The following is an 18024-nucleotide window of genomic DNA, read 5'->3' as shown; positions in this document are numbered from 1 at the left end:
CTGCTTATAAAAATCTAGCTACGGTCTAGGTACGGGAGAAAAGGTCACTAAAACTACTACATCAAAAATTGTACTAATATGGCTTTGCTAACTATATGTTGTAAGTTCAAGCACAGCAGATATGTTCGAAGGGGTTTAAAAGACTGAAAGAAAACAAACAAATAAAATAAAATTATCCATAATCTAGCAAAAAGAAACTTCATTCAAAATACTACCAACAAAATAATGTCTTCAAACTGAGAATGTTCTTCCATTCCTAGATTGTTCGGTCTATTACTCGTGCTATATAGCATCAGAAATAAAATATGGCGGCATCGTCTGAAAACGAACAAAATACAGGGGAGGTATCATGGAGCTAAAGATAGTGATTTTGGGGAAATTTTAAAGTTGGAAGTCTGTAAACTCACCTTTCCGGAAGTGCCAAGTATGGGCCTTTACGGTAATGTGGACGATCGCGTTGGCGACTTCTACTACCTCCTATTGTATTACTTGCAACACACTGTCCTTCTACCTGGATCAGTTCTCGTGAATAACTAGAAGCCGACAATCGTCTCCCGTTGCCACCACCACCAATGGCACCTATACTAGAGGAGCTACAATGCTCATCACCATTGGTACCTGTTTGCAAACGGTTAAAACTGCTGGTTCTACTATTGCCACATATATTGTTACTATTGTTACATTCGTAGAAACAGCTGTGTTCATTCGGATGCATCAGGAGTTTGCTACCAGAACAACTATCAGACTTGCAAGTACTACCATTGGGACAGTTATTGCTATTGTTGTTAACTGCGGGCGTCGTCGGCGTCGTCCCGGAGCTCGACGATGATGACGGTTGAAAGGCAGTAGCAGTCATGGTTGTAGAAGAATACTGAAAATTATTTCCTGAACATAAAACACTATTGCTACTATTGCTGCTGATGTTGTTTCCGATGGTGTGCTTATGCATTGTAGTACTAGAAGCGCTACTGCAGCTATTGTCACCGGTTGTTGTAGTGTTACAGCTGTTACCCGGTGTTACGGTGACAGTCGAAGGTGCTACTGTCGGAGGCATCGTAAATAGCGATGGTTCATAGTACTCTGTGGTCAATATGCGATCATCAAATTTGTGTTCGGCGATGTGAGCTTTCGACGCAGATTTAATGTCCATGAAGGCGATGGTCGCACAGACACTGATGACCAAGCCATTTCCACTAGGAAAGCTATGTTTATGACTACCGGTACTATGACTACAACTATTACTATTACAACTACTGCTAGTACTAAATTCGGTCGAATGCACTGCTGATCCTGCAGCAGGTGCTGGTGATGAAGCGATGGACGATGAGGAGCATGTCGGAATTGTCGTTGTTGAACTTTCGAAGTCATCAACCGAAGATGCCACCTGTTGTGGATTAGCATCGTCACCGATTCCACCATGCTGCTGATGATGCTCCTTATATGCAGTTGTGTCAACGCTAGCGCAATCACCACCAGTGGAAGTGGAAGGGTTAGGATTATACGCTGAAGAGGTGATAATTCTAACACTTTGAACTCTGCCATATCTGTCGGTGGAAAGAAAGGGAGAGATATAGAAAATTTACTATTAGGATGGATTCGCCATTCATTAGTGGTAACTAAATATAACGCAAGAGTGAGAAAGATAAAAGTAAAAATTTGAGAGACTATGAACAGGGCACAGATGCACGTAGATTTGAATGTAAACAAAACACGCGTACAGAGAAAGCTGTTTTAGTTAGTGTTAAAATACGATACAATATCTTAACTAAAAAGCAAAAGTTTTCGCCAAAAAGTTAGTTAAATATTGTTGGTCTTGGTAATTGGTTAGAAATATGAATCCGCTAACATATCCAGGCATGCGCAGCTTGCATTAATAAACAAATCCCGATTAAGCCTCCCTAATTTAATATGTACATATAAAATTACCATATATCTTACACCCAACGCCATATTCGTTATACGAACAGTCAATAGGACCAATAAAACCATAAATATCACACAATCAATGATACTGAAGGACCATCGGTCAATATGCTTTTTTGTTTAGGTACCTAATGTTTGCGACTTGGGTAGTGAACAAAGTGAAACAGCAGCTCTATAATAGATACTCCTGAGATCAGCCAACAGGTAATGTAAATTACAACAGACGTTGCACATAATGCAAACTTAGTTCAATTTTAAAAATGCGTTTAAAATTGTTGTATATAAAATTAAGAAAAACCTTCAATTTCCTACAACAACAGAGCGCAGTTTGTATCAGATAAAGCTCGCGTGTACCAAAGTGCATAACAAGCTTTAATGGCAGTACGGTGGGCAGCGTAAATGTTTGCAATGCTTGAGGCAAACTTCTAGCGAAGCCTCGATAGAGTTCATCGTGCTCGAAAGCTGTGAAGGCTTGCACGGTAATCGTGATTGCTGGTTGACGCTAAATCTGTACCTGTATAGACTGCTGCAGCAATAAAGGGCACGTACTTGTTGGGCACTACTATTAGCACTGGACAATGGAACGATTTGTGCAAAATAGAATGGTTAGCTTTAGTAAACAAGACAAACAAAATGAATGTTTTGAGCGTATATAGGTATATGTAAATTTCCTCTGGAGTTCTCATCCTGTCGTTGACTCATACTTAAAACTAGATCTCTACTATTCGATTTCGCAACTTACACGTATTTCTAGAACCACTTGCAACTTTATCTAATCCTTATATGTATTCACAGGAAAAGGACAGATAGCAAACAGATTTTAGAAATTGGTATATCAGTAAATGAATTGAGAGGTTTGTGAAGTTAAAATTTTACATCCTGTTGAACGATTCAATCATTAGGAAAAAACACAAATAAAATCACATTTGATGATTACTAATTTCTAACATTTTATTTCCTTGCCACGTCTGCCAGTTATCAACGAGAAAATAGAATTTCCTGAATAAAGTATCAATTTCAGCAACCAATAACAAGCAATAAAAAAAATGTTAGAAATTTGAAGCAACGTTCTGTAATTAAATTTGTTTTTTTTTTAAGCTTCTCTCAATTTTAAATCTAACTACACATAAGGAGACCCCAAGGAGATCCCAAAAATTTACTAAATTCACCAAATAATTCAGAACTGTTTTTTTTTTTGCAAACCCATTTTGATAAGAATCTTAACACTGTCCCAATGAGTTCTGTTACAAGCAGAGGCTCAAATCTTCAAGGTAAAATAATCTCGTTGATCGAGCGCTCATAATGTTAAGAAGAAGCCCAAATTTCCAAACTGGGAACAGTAATTAAAGCTTAGAAATCAATGTTCTACAGGGTTAATATTGACCTTGAAAGAAGATTATGAAAACTCAGGATGAACGAGCTTTAATACCAGTTTCCACACTACCTAAAACGTCGATATATAAATATATTTAAGAGTCATGCTCATTGTTGAGAAGGTTTCGTATAAAAGAATGCAGAGAAAAGTTGTTCACGTTCACTAAACTTGGATTTGACTATTAAAAGTTATAAACATGCGTTAAAACCCAATACAAAATATAGCCCAGCCTAGCCTATCCTAGCCTAGTTTATCACGGATTCTAGCCTTATTTTCCAGGATTGATATTTCGCGACTGTGGTAGAAAAACAATAGCTGATGGGAGTCTACTGACATTTATCTGAAAACTTAAGAGTTTAGCTCATTGGTGCACAGAAGGCATATCGAGAAATGTAATGTTGTTCACGTTCATTAAACTTGTTAGGCCAGCATCGTACCTCGAGTACCTCGAGACCAGTTGGATGGGCTCGTCTTTTGTAATAGGACCTATGTATTCCGGTCGTATTACGCTTATTCTACATGAAAGCCTCGTATCAAATTTAGGATCTTCGGTATTTCAACTCTTTTTAGAAATATACCTGATCATGAACACGTGACTTCACGTTAGTAAACAAAAATATCCATGATGTGAAAAGATGTGCATGACATGACATTCGGCAGCGGTGATCAATTTTTTTATCTATAAAGAACACACCTATCCCTGTTTTCTTACTTTCAACATTACTGGGATACAGGGAAACCCATTTTAACTAATATCATTCATTCTCAGGTAGACTTTGCTCACGCCTCAAAACATATAAAACTGATGTCACAGAGTCACGCTTCGTAATGGGAGCTCTGATGCACACATTTCTATGATGGTCTGTTTATTAGCCTCGATTTGAGTTTTGGATCTAATTTTCGGTCCTTTAACCGTCGTACACAAATTACGTAACGCTAAAAATCTAGATTTCAGACCGTACTCAAAAACCGGTAACTTGAATTAAATTTTCTCAATGCCAGCATTCCAGGAGTTAGAAAAGATTGAATTGCGTCCCCGCCTTCATCTCGCAACTGAAAAGAGGCAAAATTGATATCATAGATACCTACCTACCTTTTGCTCAAAAACTTTTTATTCGGAATCAAAGCTTACAATCGACAATTTCACCTCCTGCTTGCCCACGTCAACCCTTCACTACACCACTGAGGGTCAGGACCTTGAATACAGTGAAAAAAAAACACATTTCGTATTTGGAAACTATTGTATTTGAAATGGCACAGTAATCAAATTAGGTTTTTTTTTCGTTCTGGAATGCATTGAATCAAATCAATAAATTTAAAATGAATATTTTTGCAACTTCAAGCCTCTCGGCAACATTGGTAACATATGGATGAGCGATCCACTGGCAGGTACATCACATGTGCGCCAAATGAAACGTTATTCCTCGCGCTACATTTCATGAAACCAGTCGTCTAACTTGAAACATTGAAATCCCATTTCCTCTAGCCCGATCTCACCACAAGCGCTTAGCTCTTCACTTCTATGCATTACCCCAAGTTTAACACAATTAGGCCGGTCTGTTTGAAGAATACCCGTACATGCGGTGTGCATCGAACGGCGCACCATAGACTGCTATGCAGTTTGATCAGAATCAGACGAGAAGTGGAACTCACGTTGTCTTACCCGGTCAGCATGCACCTAGCTAGTGTTCATAGAACATGAACCCTAACCAAGTCGAGGACGAGTGTAAAAATACCTTAATGTTGTATGTTGAATACAACCTCAATCGCACGTAGTACATCGCTCGAGGTGACACATATGCTGTCAATCGCAAAAGCGATTCATTTATCGATTTACATCGCAAGGACTTTGGTCTGTGAATAGCGACTGATTCGATAATGCTGCAGTGGTGTGAGTGCAAAAGGTAATAACTAAATCGGTTATTTTAATAACAAATGAACACAAACTTCATAATTAGTCTTAAATGAAACAGAATTATAAATTAGTTTAGCTCAAATACACTAAACGGTGAATATAACTCAAATTATGTGACTGAGCATAAAATTTATTGAGGCAAGATTCGATTTTGGTAGGGTGATATGCATAGTTTTTTCGAGAGTTAGTAACCGCACCTCGAATGAATGATCATGAAAAGACGCACACACAATCACATTCTGATACACCACATCATAGTCCTACTGACGAGTCGTGAGTCCAATTTTCGTGGCGTATTGACTAGAGGAAAAAATCATCAGAAAAGGCGAGCACGCGCGCTCAATGTAACAAAACGTGATTACCTTCAACGGGTTTGTTTACCTATGATCTAGAAACCGAACGGCATGGGTAAACCAACCGCTGGTTTGTATCGACAGTAGCAACGATGCAAGCCACCTTTACTGCATTAGTATAACTTATTGTGTGTGGCCAGGCAAGCTCGTCACAAATGTTTCCAATGTCTAGTATGTACGGTAACAGCAAAAACAGAAACAACTGAAGTAAACGAAATGAATCCGTTCGAGGACAGTCTAAGATTTTTATCCGAATGGATCTGAGCGGAACGGGTGTCCTGTTTTCACATGGTCGTTTCAAAGTGATTGAAATGAAGTATTCTGACTGCTAGGCAAATGTGAAAAATAGTGCACTAGGTTCTTTTAAGCTAGTTTACTAGTTTGGAGAGTGAATATCTACTTAAATATGTACTCAAATTATGATTATGGGACTGTTCGTAAACCATATGGTCAGTAAAATAAAATCGAGTAGATTTGACACAAAACCGTGTAGAAGAATGAATGGGGGAGGGGGAATTAATAAACGAATAATTTTTTAATCTTTATGTTTAATTTTTCCTCCATCTAGAATTATTGTTTTTTTTTATTATTATTATTTTTTATCTTCGCTCGATGATGACCGAAATGTGTATCAAAAAGAATTAAGAAGTGGTAAAAAAGCTATGTGATTTATTTTCGTATGATTAACATACGCAGTCGGTGGGGGAACATTTTGGCAGAACGCTTACGGCAAAAATATAAAAACGCTGTATTAGAAAAAAACTAACATTTTAATCTAGTATTCTTGGCCAAACAAAAAAAAAAAACAAAACACCATGTCGGAGACGAGGAGATTGCGGCTTCAAGTCCCGTCGGGATGCGGTATATTTTTCCAAATCTGTATCATATTTCCAGTTCGCTTATTTTTCGCTTTCCCTACTGCACATATTGTCTGCTTAACGAACTATTCTTGGCCAAATTTTTTTTTTTCTAAGCGTTGTTTTAAGTTCATCAAAGTGTCTAGACCGTCTGAACTGCTAATAGTTAAGAATAAACTCAATTTTATGATAAAAATTTAACACTCACAGTTCAAACCCGCAGTTTTAGTTAAAATTTTAACGTCATGAAAATTATACTGTTACTACAAAATTTGTTAAAACTAATAAAACTATTTTTGATAAAACATAATTCACAACATATCTTTATGCCAACCACAGAATATATAAAAGAAATACTCATACACTACACAAACCTAGCGATATTTATCTCATTAATTTTTCATATTTCTAAATCACGTAACAAACGTAACAAAACGGGAATAAATAACCAGTAGTTCGGCGCGCTCACATCACTCACGCATTGCAGTAGAGATGTTAGTGCGAGAGAATTTTCAAAGAAAAGGGGGAAGATTGAAAAAATGAAGATAATATATTGAAGAAATAGTAGAGAACAAGAGAATATTGTAGTGTTTTCTTGCTATTTTTAACGATACCACTTACTGTGCAAGGGGCGTACTGTTCAAACAAACTGTTGTGTAATTCAGTCGATGGTCAATTCGAGAGCATCATTCCAATTGTTGCTTATCGCATGGCATACACAGTAGGGTGCCAATGGAAATCTACTTTTCGAGTTTTGTTTAGCGGTAGGTATAAATAGTTGTCTTTTGGAAAAACTCATGTAAATTCCAGCTCAATGGTGTAGAAGCCCCTTACTCAGAGTGCGTAATCTGAAGAAGGATATTTTCTCGTTATTCCTTCGCCAGATTGCTGATATTAGACACCTTGTTTCCCGTGGGACGTCCGTATGGTAACAAATTACGTAGGTGACAAAAAAAGGGGAAGCGATAAAATTTCGTTTTTTGGTGACTATACGTGACAGAAACAAAGCCATGAATAAAAAAGCTAGAAAATAACGAGGAGAAAAATCGCAAAAGAAAAATGTTTTTCTCCGACGTTTTGGAAGATTAGGTTTAAGTGGAAGTTGGTCAGTAAAATCAAACTAGCTAAAAAATCGATTTAAGCAACTTGATATCGACAATATCTATGTTTTTTTTTTCATCGGTCAAAAACGGAAAACTTTGACTGCTTTGAGGCACCACAACCCGAAGTCCGGTTGAGCTAAAATTTTGCATGAGAACTTTTTTCGAGAAGACGAAGCCAAACGGATTGAACTGATCATCAACGCATCGAAGACGGAGTGCATGAAAGGAAGAGGTTCAGACAGTGCTAATCTTCCACCTCGAGTTCAAGTTACTGGTGATGAAATCAAGGTGGTCGACGAGTTCGTGTACCTGAACCCTCTTGTAACTGCCGACAACGATACCAACAGACAAATTCATCGACGCATTATGGCAGAAAATCACGTATATATTGGTCTCCAGAAGACGCTCCAGTCGAGTAGAAATCGCCGCCGCTTCAAGTTAATCATCTACAGTACACTAACCAGACTGGTAGTCCTCTACGACCATGAGACATGGACTATGCTTGTGGAGGACCAACGCACACTTGCGGTCTTCGAGCGAAAAGTGTAGCGTACCATCTTCGGTGGAATGCAAATAAGGAACGGAGCGTAGAGAAGGCGAATGAACCACGGAAACTGCTTGGGGAGCTATCTTTCACCGCTAAGATTGTCCGGTTGCAGTAGGCTTCGTATGTCGTAAGGATGTTAGGGAGCTTCGTAGCCGCAAGGTTACAGAGTCCGCTTTGATAAGCGGGTGATCGGGGGTTCGAATCTTAGTAGAATCAGGCCATTTGGTTGTCGAAGCACATGGGTTCATTCTCAGGCTCTCCACTACACACCATTCCTTAAAGCTGAATTCTATAGTACCCCTGCTGACTTTCATTCTAACAAAAATAAGTCCCTCTCTTAATAAAACTGGTCTGAGTGAACGTGTGTAGTCTCACTGTGAAGGTGTAGTCTCACTCCAGGGAGTTTTAATTTAGCGATATTGGTAAGATAGAAAGAGTAGCTTGAAGCTAGCAGTAAGCTTGAAACGAAAGGGTAAAGTCTCACACACACAAGCACGGATATAAATGAAAAAGCGTATCATTTACTTGAATAGTGATGATGCCAATAATATGAAGTATGGATTACAGAAAACACCTGGGCAATATCTCTGTCTCTGGTCGCAGTGATGAGTTCATGCAGGGAAAAAAAATCAGATCACAGTTTCAATTTTTAAATACATAGGTTAAACATGTGACAGAATACCGCTATCAGTAAATTGACAATTTGCAACGCAAGTTGTTTAGTTTTTACAAAACTTATTTTCAGAAAGTACTAATTATAACAACTTCAAAAGCAAGGTTATTCTATAATTAAAATTTGAGCCACTTTTTCCGCTTAAGCTCATCTTTTGCTTCATTTGTTCCAACCGTTTTTTTTTATTATAAAACGTTTTACCAACGCAACCAAGAATAAAAAGGACTGCTATTCACGATTCGACCAACGAAGCAAAAACATCAACATCCAGTTGATTGTTGACTTTCACAGAGCTGGAGAACACACGTTCACTCCCTTTTGTTTAATGACTCCGAATGGTGACTGGAAAACTAAACCTGGAATGTATAGCATTGGTGCGAGTAAGCATTTGTCCTATCCGGGCCCACCCTGCAATCAAAAGAATGGGACATTTCCCGGGACGAAAAAAGGTTCTATAGCTTTGTTTTGGTGCAAGAAAGAGCGCGTGTCTCAACTCTCCCGGGTTGGCATCTGCACGGAATGTGTGAATGCGTATGTATTGGTTGGTTGCAACGACCTGATTTCTAGCTTTAATCTGAAATTTCCAAACTGTGTTGGTAGTAACGGAATTACTTCAGTAACAGTGTTGAATCGACGATAGTGTTAGTATAGCTATTACTATACTCTATTCGCCCTGGTAACGTGATAAGAGATAAAACAGTAACATTGCCAGTTTATGAGATAACGGGAACTGATGGGTAAGTAATGCTGCCCAATGCGTAATACTATTCTTCAGTAATTCATATTGACATATATTATCGCCCAGGATAGTGGAATTAAACTGTAGAAATTAAAATAAAATTTACAATACTATAAGTGATATGAGAACAGACCATAGTACTATAGCTGTTTTAAAATGAGATCCTCCAGAAAATAACATATTTATTGCTCAATAGTTATCTACCCATTTTTTCATATTTATCATGATACATGATATGGAAAGTGTATGACGCAAAAACTCTGCAACATTAAACAGCATAATCTTCGAACTGCAACGACAACTTTTGGAACTACTAGGCTAAGTTAAATTCAAATATATTTATATTTATTTCCACATTTCTAAGGTCATTACGTGTGAAAGGAATTTATTTTTTGCTATTTTTTTCTCATATCCCACATTGTGTCCGAGAGTTATTCCGTTCTAGAAGCTTAAGCAAGGATTATCAATTCCATTTCAACTGTGGCGTGTCTGCCTCTTTTTTCCTATATCTCTCTTTCCCTCTTGGTTTAATTTACTCTGCCAGGCACTTTGGCCGGTCGTCATTCAGGTTGTGATGCTGAAGTAATGTAACTGTAACCTGCTTCAACATGTAACTGTTCCGTGCATTTGAGCCTGGGATGGGCCATCCTCGTACCTATTCACAACTACTGATGCAGTACTGTAGAGAGCGTATAAGATTCCATACGAACCTTGTGGAATAAATCATTTCATATAAAAAGTCCAATATACTTTCTGTATAGAAAAGACAACCAGATAAAGTTCAGATTAAGTTGAAAAACTTAAGATGTCCGGACTGTAAAAAACTTAATCCATGTGATCTGTAATAAATTGCTCCTGGGATTAGTTTTGCACCGGAAATTACAGTCAATTGAAGCCACATAAGAGTGGAAGAATCAACCGTGTTCAACACTACGGAGGAGACAAGAGATGACTGGTGGATGAGTGGTGGATGGTGGACTGCGAAATTAAATGGGAATGATAAATTCCTAACCTTACAATGTAATTCCCAAACGCTGATCTGCGTTCAAATCATAACATTGCGAAATAACCCACACACATAGATATCCGTCGATGACGGTAATATTGTAGGCTCCTTTCTGGAAGGACTATCATGATGTGCGCATGTCAGGCCGTTATAAACTCTAGGACTTCCAGTGATGGGTTTGGACCGCGAGAGGATCTGAATTGCATAAGTTTGTGTGACTACGCGCACATTAACCACAACATTGTTATGCGTTCCAAATGGTTCACCGAGTGCAACGAATTTGGTCGCCGCTGGGATAACCTCGAGCACCAACACTGAAAAAGTAGAACATTGTTGTTATTTTGAACACATTATTATTATTATTTTACATGCAGTTTTTCACACGCTATCCACAGTAATGTTCTGGTGTGGGTGCATTGCGAGCGATTGTCGTTGTAGAGTTTGGTAGTTCTGCCAGCTAGAGGTGGCAAAAACGGAAGTGCCTGCCAGGTCCATGCCCAGAGTCATCATTTTCGTTTGTACAGTTTTGTGTCCCTTTTTTTTTTGTTGCGCTAGGATTCAATTACAATCGCACTTTCATGTGCAGGCTGGTGTTGTGTTCGGCGCACGTGCAGTCCGAAGTGTTTGCTCTGTAAATGGATGGCTAGATGGAAACTTTTGCCTTTTCCGGCCCGGGATTGCGGGGGATGCAAGCTGAAGAGGTCAACAGTTACTGTCGAGTTTACGTTTTTCTTCTGCGTAAGGGTGTGAACAACGAGTATTGAACTTTTCCCAGCGGTTCAAAGTTTTCTTCATTGAAAAATCGATTGTTTCCTGCTGGTTGACAGTAGAGATTGTCTGCGGTTTTTTGTTTTTGCTCGTCACCTTCCAGAACGTTACCTCTAAATGTTTCAAGAAAAAAGGGCCTCACAAACAAATTTGCCCCGGGCCTACTAGCGTCTAAATCCGGTCCTGAAGAAGGGCAACCATTCTAATTGACCATTTTTGATCTGCTTGTATGTAACGTTACTATAAGCTAAATGTGAAGATAACAAATATTTTCAGCGTCAAAACGGTTTGTTTGATCTATGATTTGCAATCCCGGGAAATACCTTTTCCCGGGATTAGAAATATTGATTCCCGGGATTGCGTGATTTCCGAATATCTTAGAAAATTTGCTCATGGTTCACGATAGTTTGCTATACAATACTGCACTGCCGCTCATGGCATGTCCGTCCCAATTGCATTTTTGTCAATTCTGAGTTTATTTATGGAATAAATTCCTTTTTATGTCTACTTTCGATAGAACAAATATTTTTGAATACTTCGTTCTGAGGAACTATGAAAAAAATAGCAAGTCGGTTTGTCCCATAGCTAAAGTGATCGCAAGTCGGTCCCATTGCAAAAATCTTCGCAATTTAACCCCACAGCCAATAATGATTATGAAAAATGTGATATTTACCACAACTTATGGTCTTCAGGTTTAGAATTGGATGTACCAAGTGATATTCGATAGGAGGTTTGATTGAATTTTACACGTTCTACATCGTGTGGCTCTAGCTGATAGTACAATGTTTTCTTCAAGACAAAGTTTCCACCAGTAGCTTCTTTCAGCTGTTGGTTGTTGACAATGACCGCTTCAGGTGTGTCACTGTATTGTTAGTTAAAGCATTCTTGAGTAAATACTACTTTTCGTATTTTATCCGTATTTTATGTAAAGACGTGGGCCAGAATTGTAACATTATTGTCATGAATTTTGTTTTGAAGAATTTGTTAGTTATATCAAATACTTCGGTACGCTACTTAACTGATTTTTAACGGAGCAAACATTTTCCTAAGCTATATTTGTTGTTTTCATATTTGCTTCCACTGCTACGTCGAAGCTGTCCGCCGTCACGAACGTGTGACCGCTCTCAGGAAAATTTAGAATAAGTTACCTACACTGATTTCGAATTTATCAGTAGTATCAAATGTAAAAACAAAATCTAATTTTATTCTGAGCGGCGCAGTTGGTACATTAGGTTATGCTTCTCACAAAAAACTTGTTTAATAAGGCACGAGAGAAGGTCATTTATGAATTGACCAGCGGTGGATTCATTCCAAACGCAAGCTATAGCACCGCCATTGATTTGCAGTAGTTTGTTTTTCATCACCGGTCGTAGCCGACTATGGGACTGACTCGCTAACATTCTGGCTACGTACCGTAAAAGTAATCGCATGTGAGTCCCAGCTTATGATTTTCAACAAATTTTAGTCAAATTTCGGTGTTTATACAAGTTTTATGATGTAAAAGTGTTAGATTGTCATTGCAGTACTAAATTCTGTTGATGGTCTTGGTTGAAAAAGCATTTGAGTGCCAAATTTCACCCGAAGCGTTACGATTTTCAATTGCTGTTTTCTCGTCAGCACCAAACCGCAAATGGGACGGACTTGCTATGAGCGGCAGTGCAATCAAGTTTAATACCCGACCAAAACGTAAACCTGGCGTCATCGTACAAATAAACAAAATTCAAAAATTAAAAAGCCTCAAGCAAGATATTTCTGATTAGTTTTTTTTTTTTTTATCCTTTAAATTAACTTTTTTTACGTTGTGTTTTTCAGTAAAGGCAAAATTATTATCTGCAACTTTGCCAAAGGTGACACACCGATCAAACTAATCGATCTAACTCTAACAATATAAGAAAAGAATACAGACGGGCTATAAACATTCGGTATAATACACAATTGAAATTAAAAATCTCAAAAACAGAAAGCAAAAGGCACATAAAGCTTATAAGAAAAACAAAAGTTCACAGAACCTTAATAATTATATGGAAGTGTGCAGAGCCCTTGATGTATAAATATCCGTAGCGAATGAGAGTTTCAACGCAAGACTAGAAAGCAACATTGACCCTCTAGTGCCCAAGTTAATTTGTAGACGGGCTTCGGTAAAATCACTGTGGATCATTATAAACACTTTTTAAGTATTTATGGAAGCTTTTTAAAAATTTGACTGAAGCCCGCCAAATAGGGTCATTGGGCACTAGAAGGTTAAATCCGACCCTAAAGCGTTCTTCAGTTTTACGCGCGAAAAAAATAAAACTTCAAATTATCCATCTCGCATGCAAGTTGAAGATTTTGATGGCACTGATAGTGGTGATACTTGGGCGATTTTTTCAAAATATTTATAAAAAATCAGAGGGTACTCTAGACTTAAATTATTTTTCCTACCTACACGAACGTGAAAATGTCGTATCAGTTGACAATGTTCAAGAAAACCCAATGTCGCTTGAAGGGTTTGATGCCAATAAAGTTCCGGGTCCCGATCAGTTATAGCTATCATTACTTAAAAAATTTGCAACTTTTTCATTTGGTGAACCCCTTTTTTGGCTCTTGAACCTGTCTCTTGCGTTTTTCTACTAGCCTAAAAAAATCATTTCTAATCCCTATATTGAAGTCTGGTAAGCGGTCAACTTTAAGAACTACCGAAAAATTGCAATCGTCTCGTCGATTCCTAAGGTGTTTGAGGCAATTTTGGACCACTGCGTCCATTTATTTGAACTATTGTGGTAGTATACCCCGGTTTGCTGTACTGCGCTTCAAGCTTGTTTACCACTTATTGAGGAAGTGATGGACGGCGAGCTATAGCGAGATTGGTGCCAATCGGGAATAACTTGTTCTATGGAACTAGTAACCCTGACTGGCGGCGCAGATTAGACTGGGGTCTTGGGAGCCCTTATTGAAGTACTGAAGTCTGCGTCTAATAAGTGCTCCGCAATTGTTTCGAGGTCTTGCTTTCTGAGTTGCAGAAGCGACAAATATCATCTTGGGTGAAACCAATTTTCTGGAGATGATGTTTGCTCGGACAGTGACCAGTTATTAGGCCAGTGAATATACTGAGATCGCTCTTATTGAGACTCAGCAACTTTTGAGAAATTTTTGTGTTTAGTGGTATAAATCTTTTTGATTGGTTAAGAGAATTCACTGCCTTACAATTGGCTGTAATCTCTCGTTGTTCCCATTTCTTTAGCTCAGTCTTCACGACACAGTCTGAGATACCACAAAACGGTTCTGGACCAATGAAGGTTGATTGGGAACCAAACCTGGCGAGTTCATCTGCAACTTCATTGCTCTCTATACCGCAGTGACCAGGAATCCAGTAAAGATTTACAGAGTTCAACTGGCTCATCTGTTGTAGAGGGCAAATGCAGTCCCAGACAATTCTAGACATGCACATGTTGGTTTTCAGAGCTTTAAGTGCCGCTTGACTGTCCGAGAAAATGCAGATGTTGGCGTGTCTATAGTTCCTTTTCAGGCAGATATTTGCACATTCTATAATGGCGGCTTTTTCAGCCTAGAAGACTGTTGACCAGTTTCCCATAGCTACTGATATTTTTGTTCTAGGACCGTACACTCCCGCCCCTGTTACGATCCCCATTTTTGAACCGTCAGTATAGAACTTGATCGATCCATTACGAATGCTAGGTCTTCCCACTTTCCATACTGAGCGAGAGGGTTCATACACTGAGTATGGGATATCGTAGTTGGATCTAGGTTCCATCCAATCACTATTCATGTTCGTTGCTGGTTCAGCAGTTAGGAGATTCAAGATCTTCAAGTGACCTTTTTTATCCCCGTCTAGTATCATCTTTTGGTGGTTTGAGCGTATGTGCACTTTTCTTGGCCTCTAGTTGAACGTGTTGATTCTAAGGAAGTATATGGAGGATAGTTTCTAATGCTTTAGAAGGTGTACTCCGCATTGCTCCGGTAGTGGCAAAACAAGCTGGCCGCTCCTTCGTTGCCGTGGTCTTCTTGGTTTTTGGCCACCATACTAACGAAGCGTAAGAAATTCGAGGCCTTACTATTGCGGTGTACACCCACATTACCATTTTTGGTTTTAAGTCTCAAGTTCTTCCCACCATTTTGGAGCAAACCCACAACCCTGAGTTGGCCTTGCCTATTATTGAATCTAAGTGTGCATTACAGGTTAATTAAGCATCTAGGATTACACCGAGATACTTAACTAAGTCGCTGTATTTGATTTCCACCACACTAAGATGTAGTGACTGCAGGTGCAGTTTTCTTCTCTTTGTGAAGGGAACAATTGATGTTTTGTGAAGGGAACAATTGCTACAAGCTAAGGGACCTAGGAGTAATACTTGATTCAAAACTAACATTTGTAGAACACTATAATACAATGATTAATGAAGCCTTTAGTATGCTAGGATCCATATACAGGTTCAGCTACATTTTTAAGGACCCCTATACAATAAAAGCACTTTATATAACGTATGTAACAGATCTTATTATCTAGATCGAATATAGTAGTGCGGTTTGCAGCCCTTATCAGCCCACACATATAGCAAGAATACAATAGATCTAATTTTTGGTCGCGGTAGCTAAAACCCAACAAAAAAAAATGCACTTAGGAAGCTAGGTTGGAATACTTCGAGACTCCCACCATACGAATCACGTTGCATGCTAATCAATATTGAAACGCTCGAAAAATGAAAAGAAATCGCTAAGATCTCCTCAATCAATGATATCATCTCCCAGCGTGTTACATTAGACAACTTACTAGAAAACCTTAACCCTTTTACGCATACTTGGATTTAGAAGTTTGTTTCAAGTGGCTGTTCAACGAACAATGTATGCCAATTATAAACCTATGAACCAAATGATGAACACAAATAATCAACATCAACATCTTCTTCTTCACCTATATCTATAAATGCGAATGTCTGTTTGTCTGTTCCCTATAGACTCAAAAATTACTGGACCGGTCACGGTCGGTCGAGCACGGCGAGTAATCCTTAAATATTAGTTTTGCTCCATCTCATAAGCGTAGGCAAGAGGTGGGGGGGGGGGGAATTTGTGTTTTATGAACGTGAACACTTCCTCCATGATAACCGTGCAACCTTATATGCAGAAATTTTTGAGTCTAAAATGTATTTTTGCGGCGTTACTGTCCGACGACCTTTTTGTATCTCAGAGGCGTTGTAACGATGAGAGGGGAGGGGGGGTGAAAGGCAACAATGTCAACCTTTGAAGATTTTAAAACGGCTGGACCCATCAGTATTAAATTCGGTATGTATTCGGTTCGGTATTTGAATTTTACCTATTCCATAAGCGTGGCAAGGTAGGGGGAGCTAATATTTGTTATTGTAAACTCTCAAACACATAAATTGATCACCGTTCCAATTTGTAAAAGTGAACTCTCAAATATTTTTCTATAACGTTATCCAAATTTCTTACGAATGCTTACGAGGGGGAGAGAGGGGTTCGAGAAAATCTTACGTAAGATTGAAAAAACTAAAATACGAACAAAAACTTACAGAACTAAAAAAAAATAAAATTAGTTGAACTATTTCTCGCTGAAACCTTAACAGTTGAACCTTGGGAAAGCGTGAGATCACCTGAATGATTATGTATTTTACTTTGTTCACTTAATTTTCAGTTTCACTAACTTTAACATGATATTGCCTGAATTTAACCAATTGTTTTTCATTTTTTCACGAACACGTCGTATGTAGAAAAATCTCAGTAAAACTTCTTCATTAACATTCTTTTCTGGAAAAGAAAATCTTACATAAGATTTATGGGGGGAGGGGGGTGAAGCAAAATCTTACTAAGCCTTACTATGGGGGGAGGGGGGGTTTTAAATTTCGAAAAAAGTCCTTACGTAATTTGTGGAGTTTTTGCATATCGGACATGTTTCTGTGATATTAGTGTCGCTTTATTTCACTAGCATGTGGAAGGAAAAATTTTTCGTATTGCGTATTTTTCGTATTGCAAAGTAAAGATCGTTAATTCCTATAATCATTTCAATTTAATTGTGAGGGATTTTAATCCTAAAGGGCGTTTTCATGAAATTGGTTTCCATCGGATTTCCTTCGTTTTTGCAACAATCGATTGGAAAATTAATTACGCCTCCATCAACATGCGGCAAATTTGTAATGTTATGATAAGAACTATTGAACTATTGAAAAATGTTGAGACTAGGGTTGTTACGGATGTGTTACGGATTTTCAGACATCTGCAGATGCGGATGCGGATGCGGATATGTGATTACGGATGCAGATGTAGATGCGGATGTCAATTTTCATGCGGATGTTCCGCATTCGCGGATGCGGAGGCGGATATCCGTAGCATCTCTTGTGTTTTATTTTGCTTATTTCACATGACCATGTCCCTCCCCAGTGCAAAAGTTATTTTACCGAGCAGTAAGTACATCAAGGGAAATTTTTCTACAAAATTTTATGAAGCTATTTTTTTTTTTTCAATATCCGCATGGTATGATGCGGATGCGGATGCGAATGCGGATGTCAATTTTCATGCGGATGTTCCGCATTTGCGGATGCGGATATCCGTAACATCCCTAGTTGAGACATATTCTGAGCTCAGATTTCGACCAACTAGAGCTGAAGAAGGCTAATATAGGTATTTTCGGAACCGAGGATTTATCTAGAGAATCAACCCAAGATATCAAGATGATTTTCTCCGCTTTCTCGAAATCTCTCGAAATGATAGCCAGCGGCCGAGATCCGACTTCACAGACCATTTTTAAATCCAAAA

General features: G+C 38.5%; 1 protein-coding gene across 10 annotated transcripts in view; it reads right to left on the bottom strand.

The window, feature by feature from the left end:
• Window positions 1–6: 6 nt before the first annotated feature.
• Window positions 7–18024, bottom strand: part of LOC129727944 (location of vulva defective 1-like) — a 150565-nt gene continuing 132547 nt past the window's right edge. For 9 of the 10 annotated variants that reach the window (XM_055686240.1, XM_055686241.1, XM_055686244.1 and 6 more), the window contains 3 exons: window positions 408–1544; window positions 216–318; window positions 14–143 (listed from right to left, as the gene is read on the bottom strand). In XM_055686240.1, the coding sequence (XP_055542215.1) occupies window positions 57–143; window positions 216–318; window positions 408–1544 (1327 nt within the window). In that variant the 3' untranslated portion in view covers window positions 14–56. Of the gene's footprint in view, window positions 319–407; window positions 1545–18024 lie in introns of all 10 variants that reach the window. The other variant, XM_055686250.1, reaches the window with a different exon arrangement.

Source organism: Wyeomyia smithii, chromosome 3 (assembly GCF_029784165.1).
Source record: "Wyeomyia smithii strain HCP4-BCI-WySm-NY-G18 chromosome 3, ASM2978416v1, whole genome shotgun sequence".
In the NCBI taxonomy this organism is placed as follows: Eukaryota; Metazoa; Arthropoda; class Insecta; order Diptera; family Culicidae; genus Wyeomyia; species Wyeomyia smithii.
The sequence above is the reverse complement of the archived record's forward strand: the minus strand, read 5'-3'. Positions and strand labels throughout refer to the sequence as shown.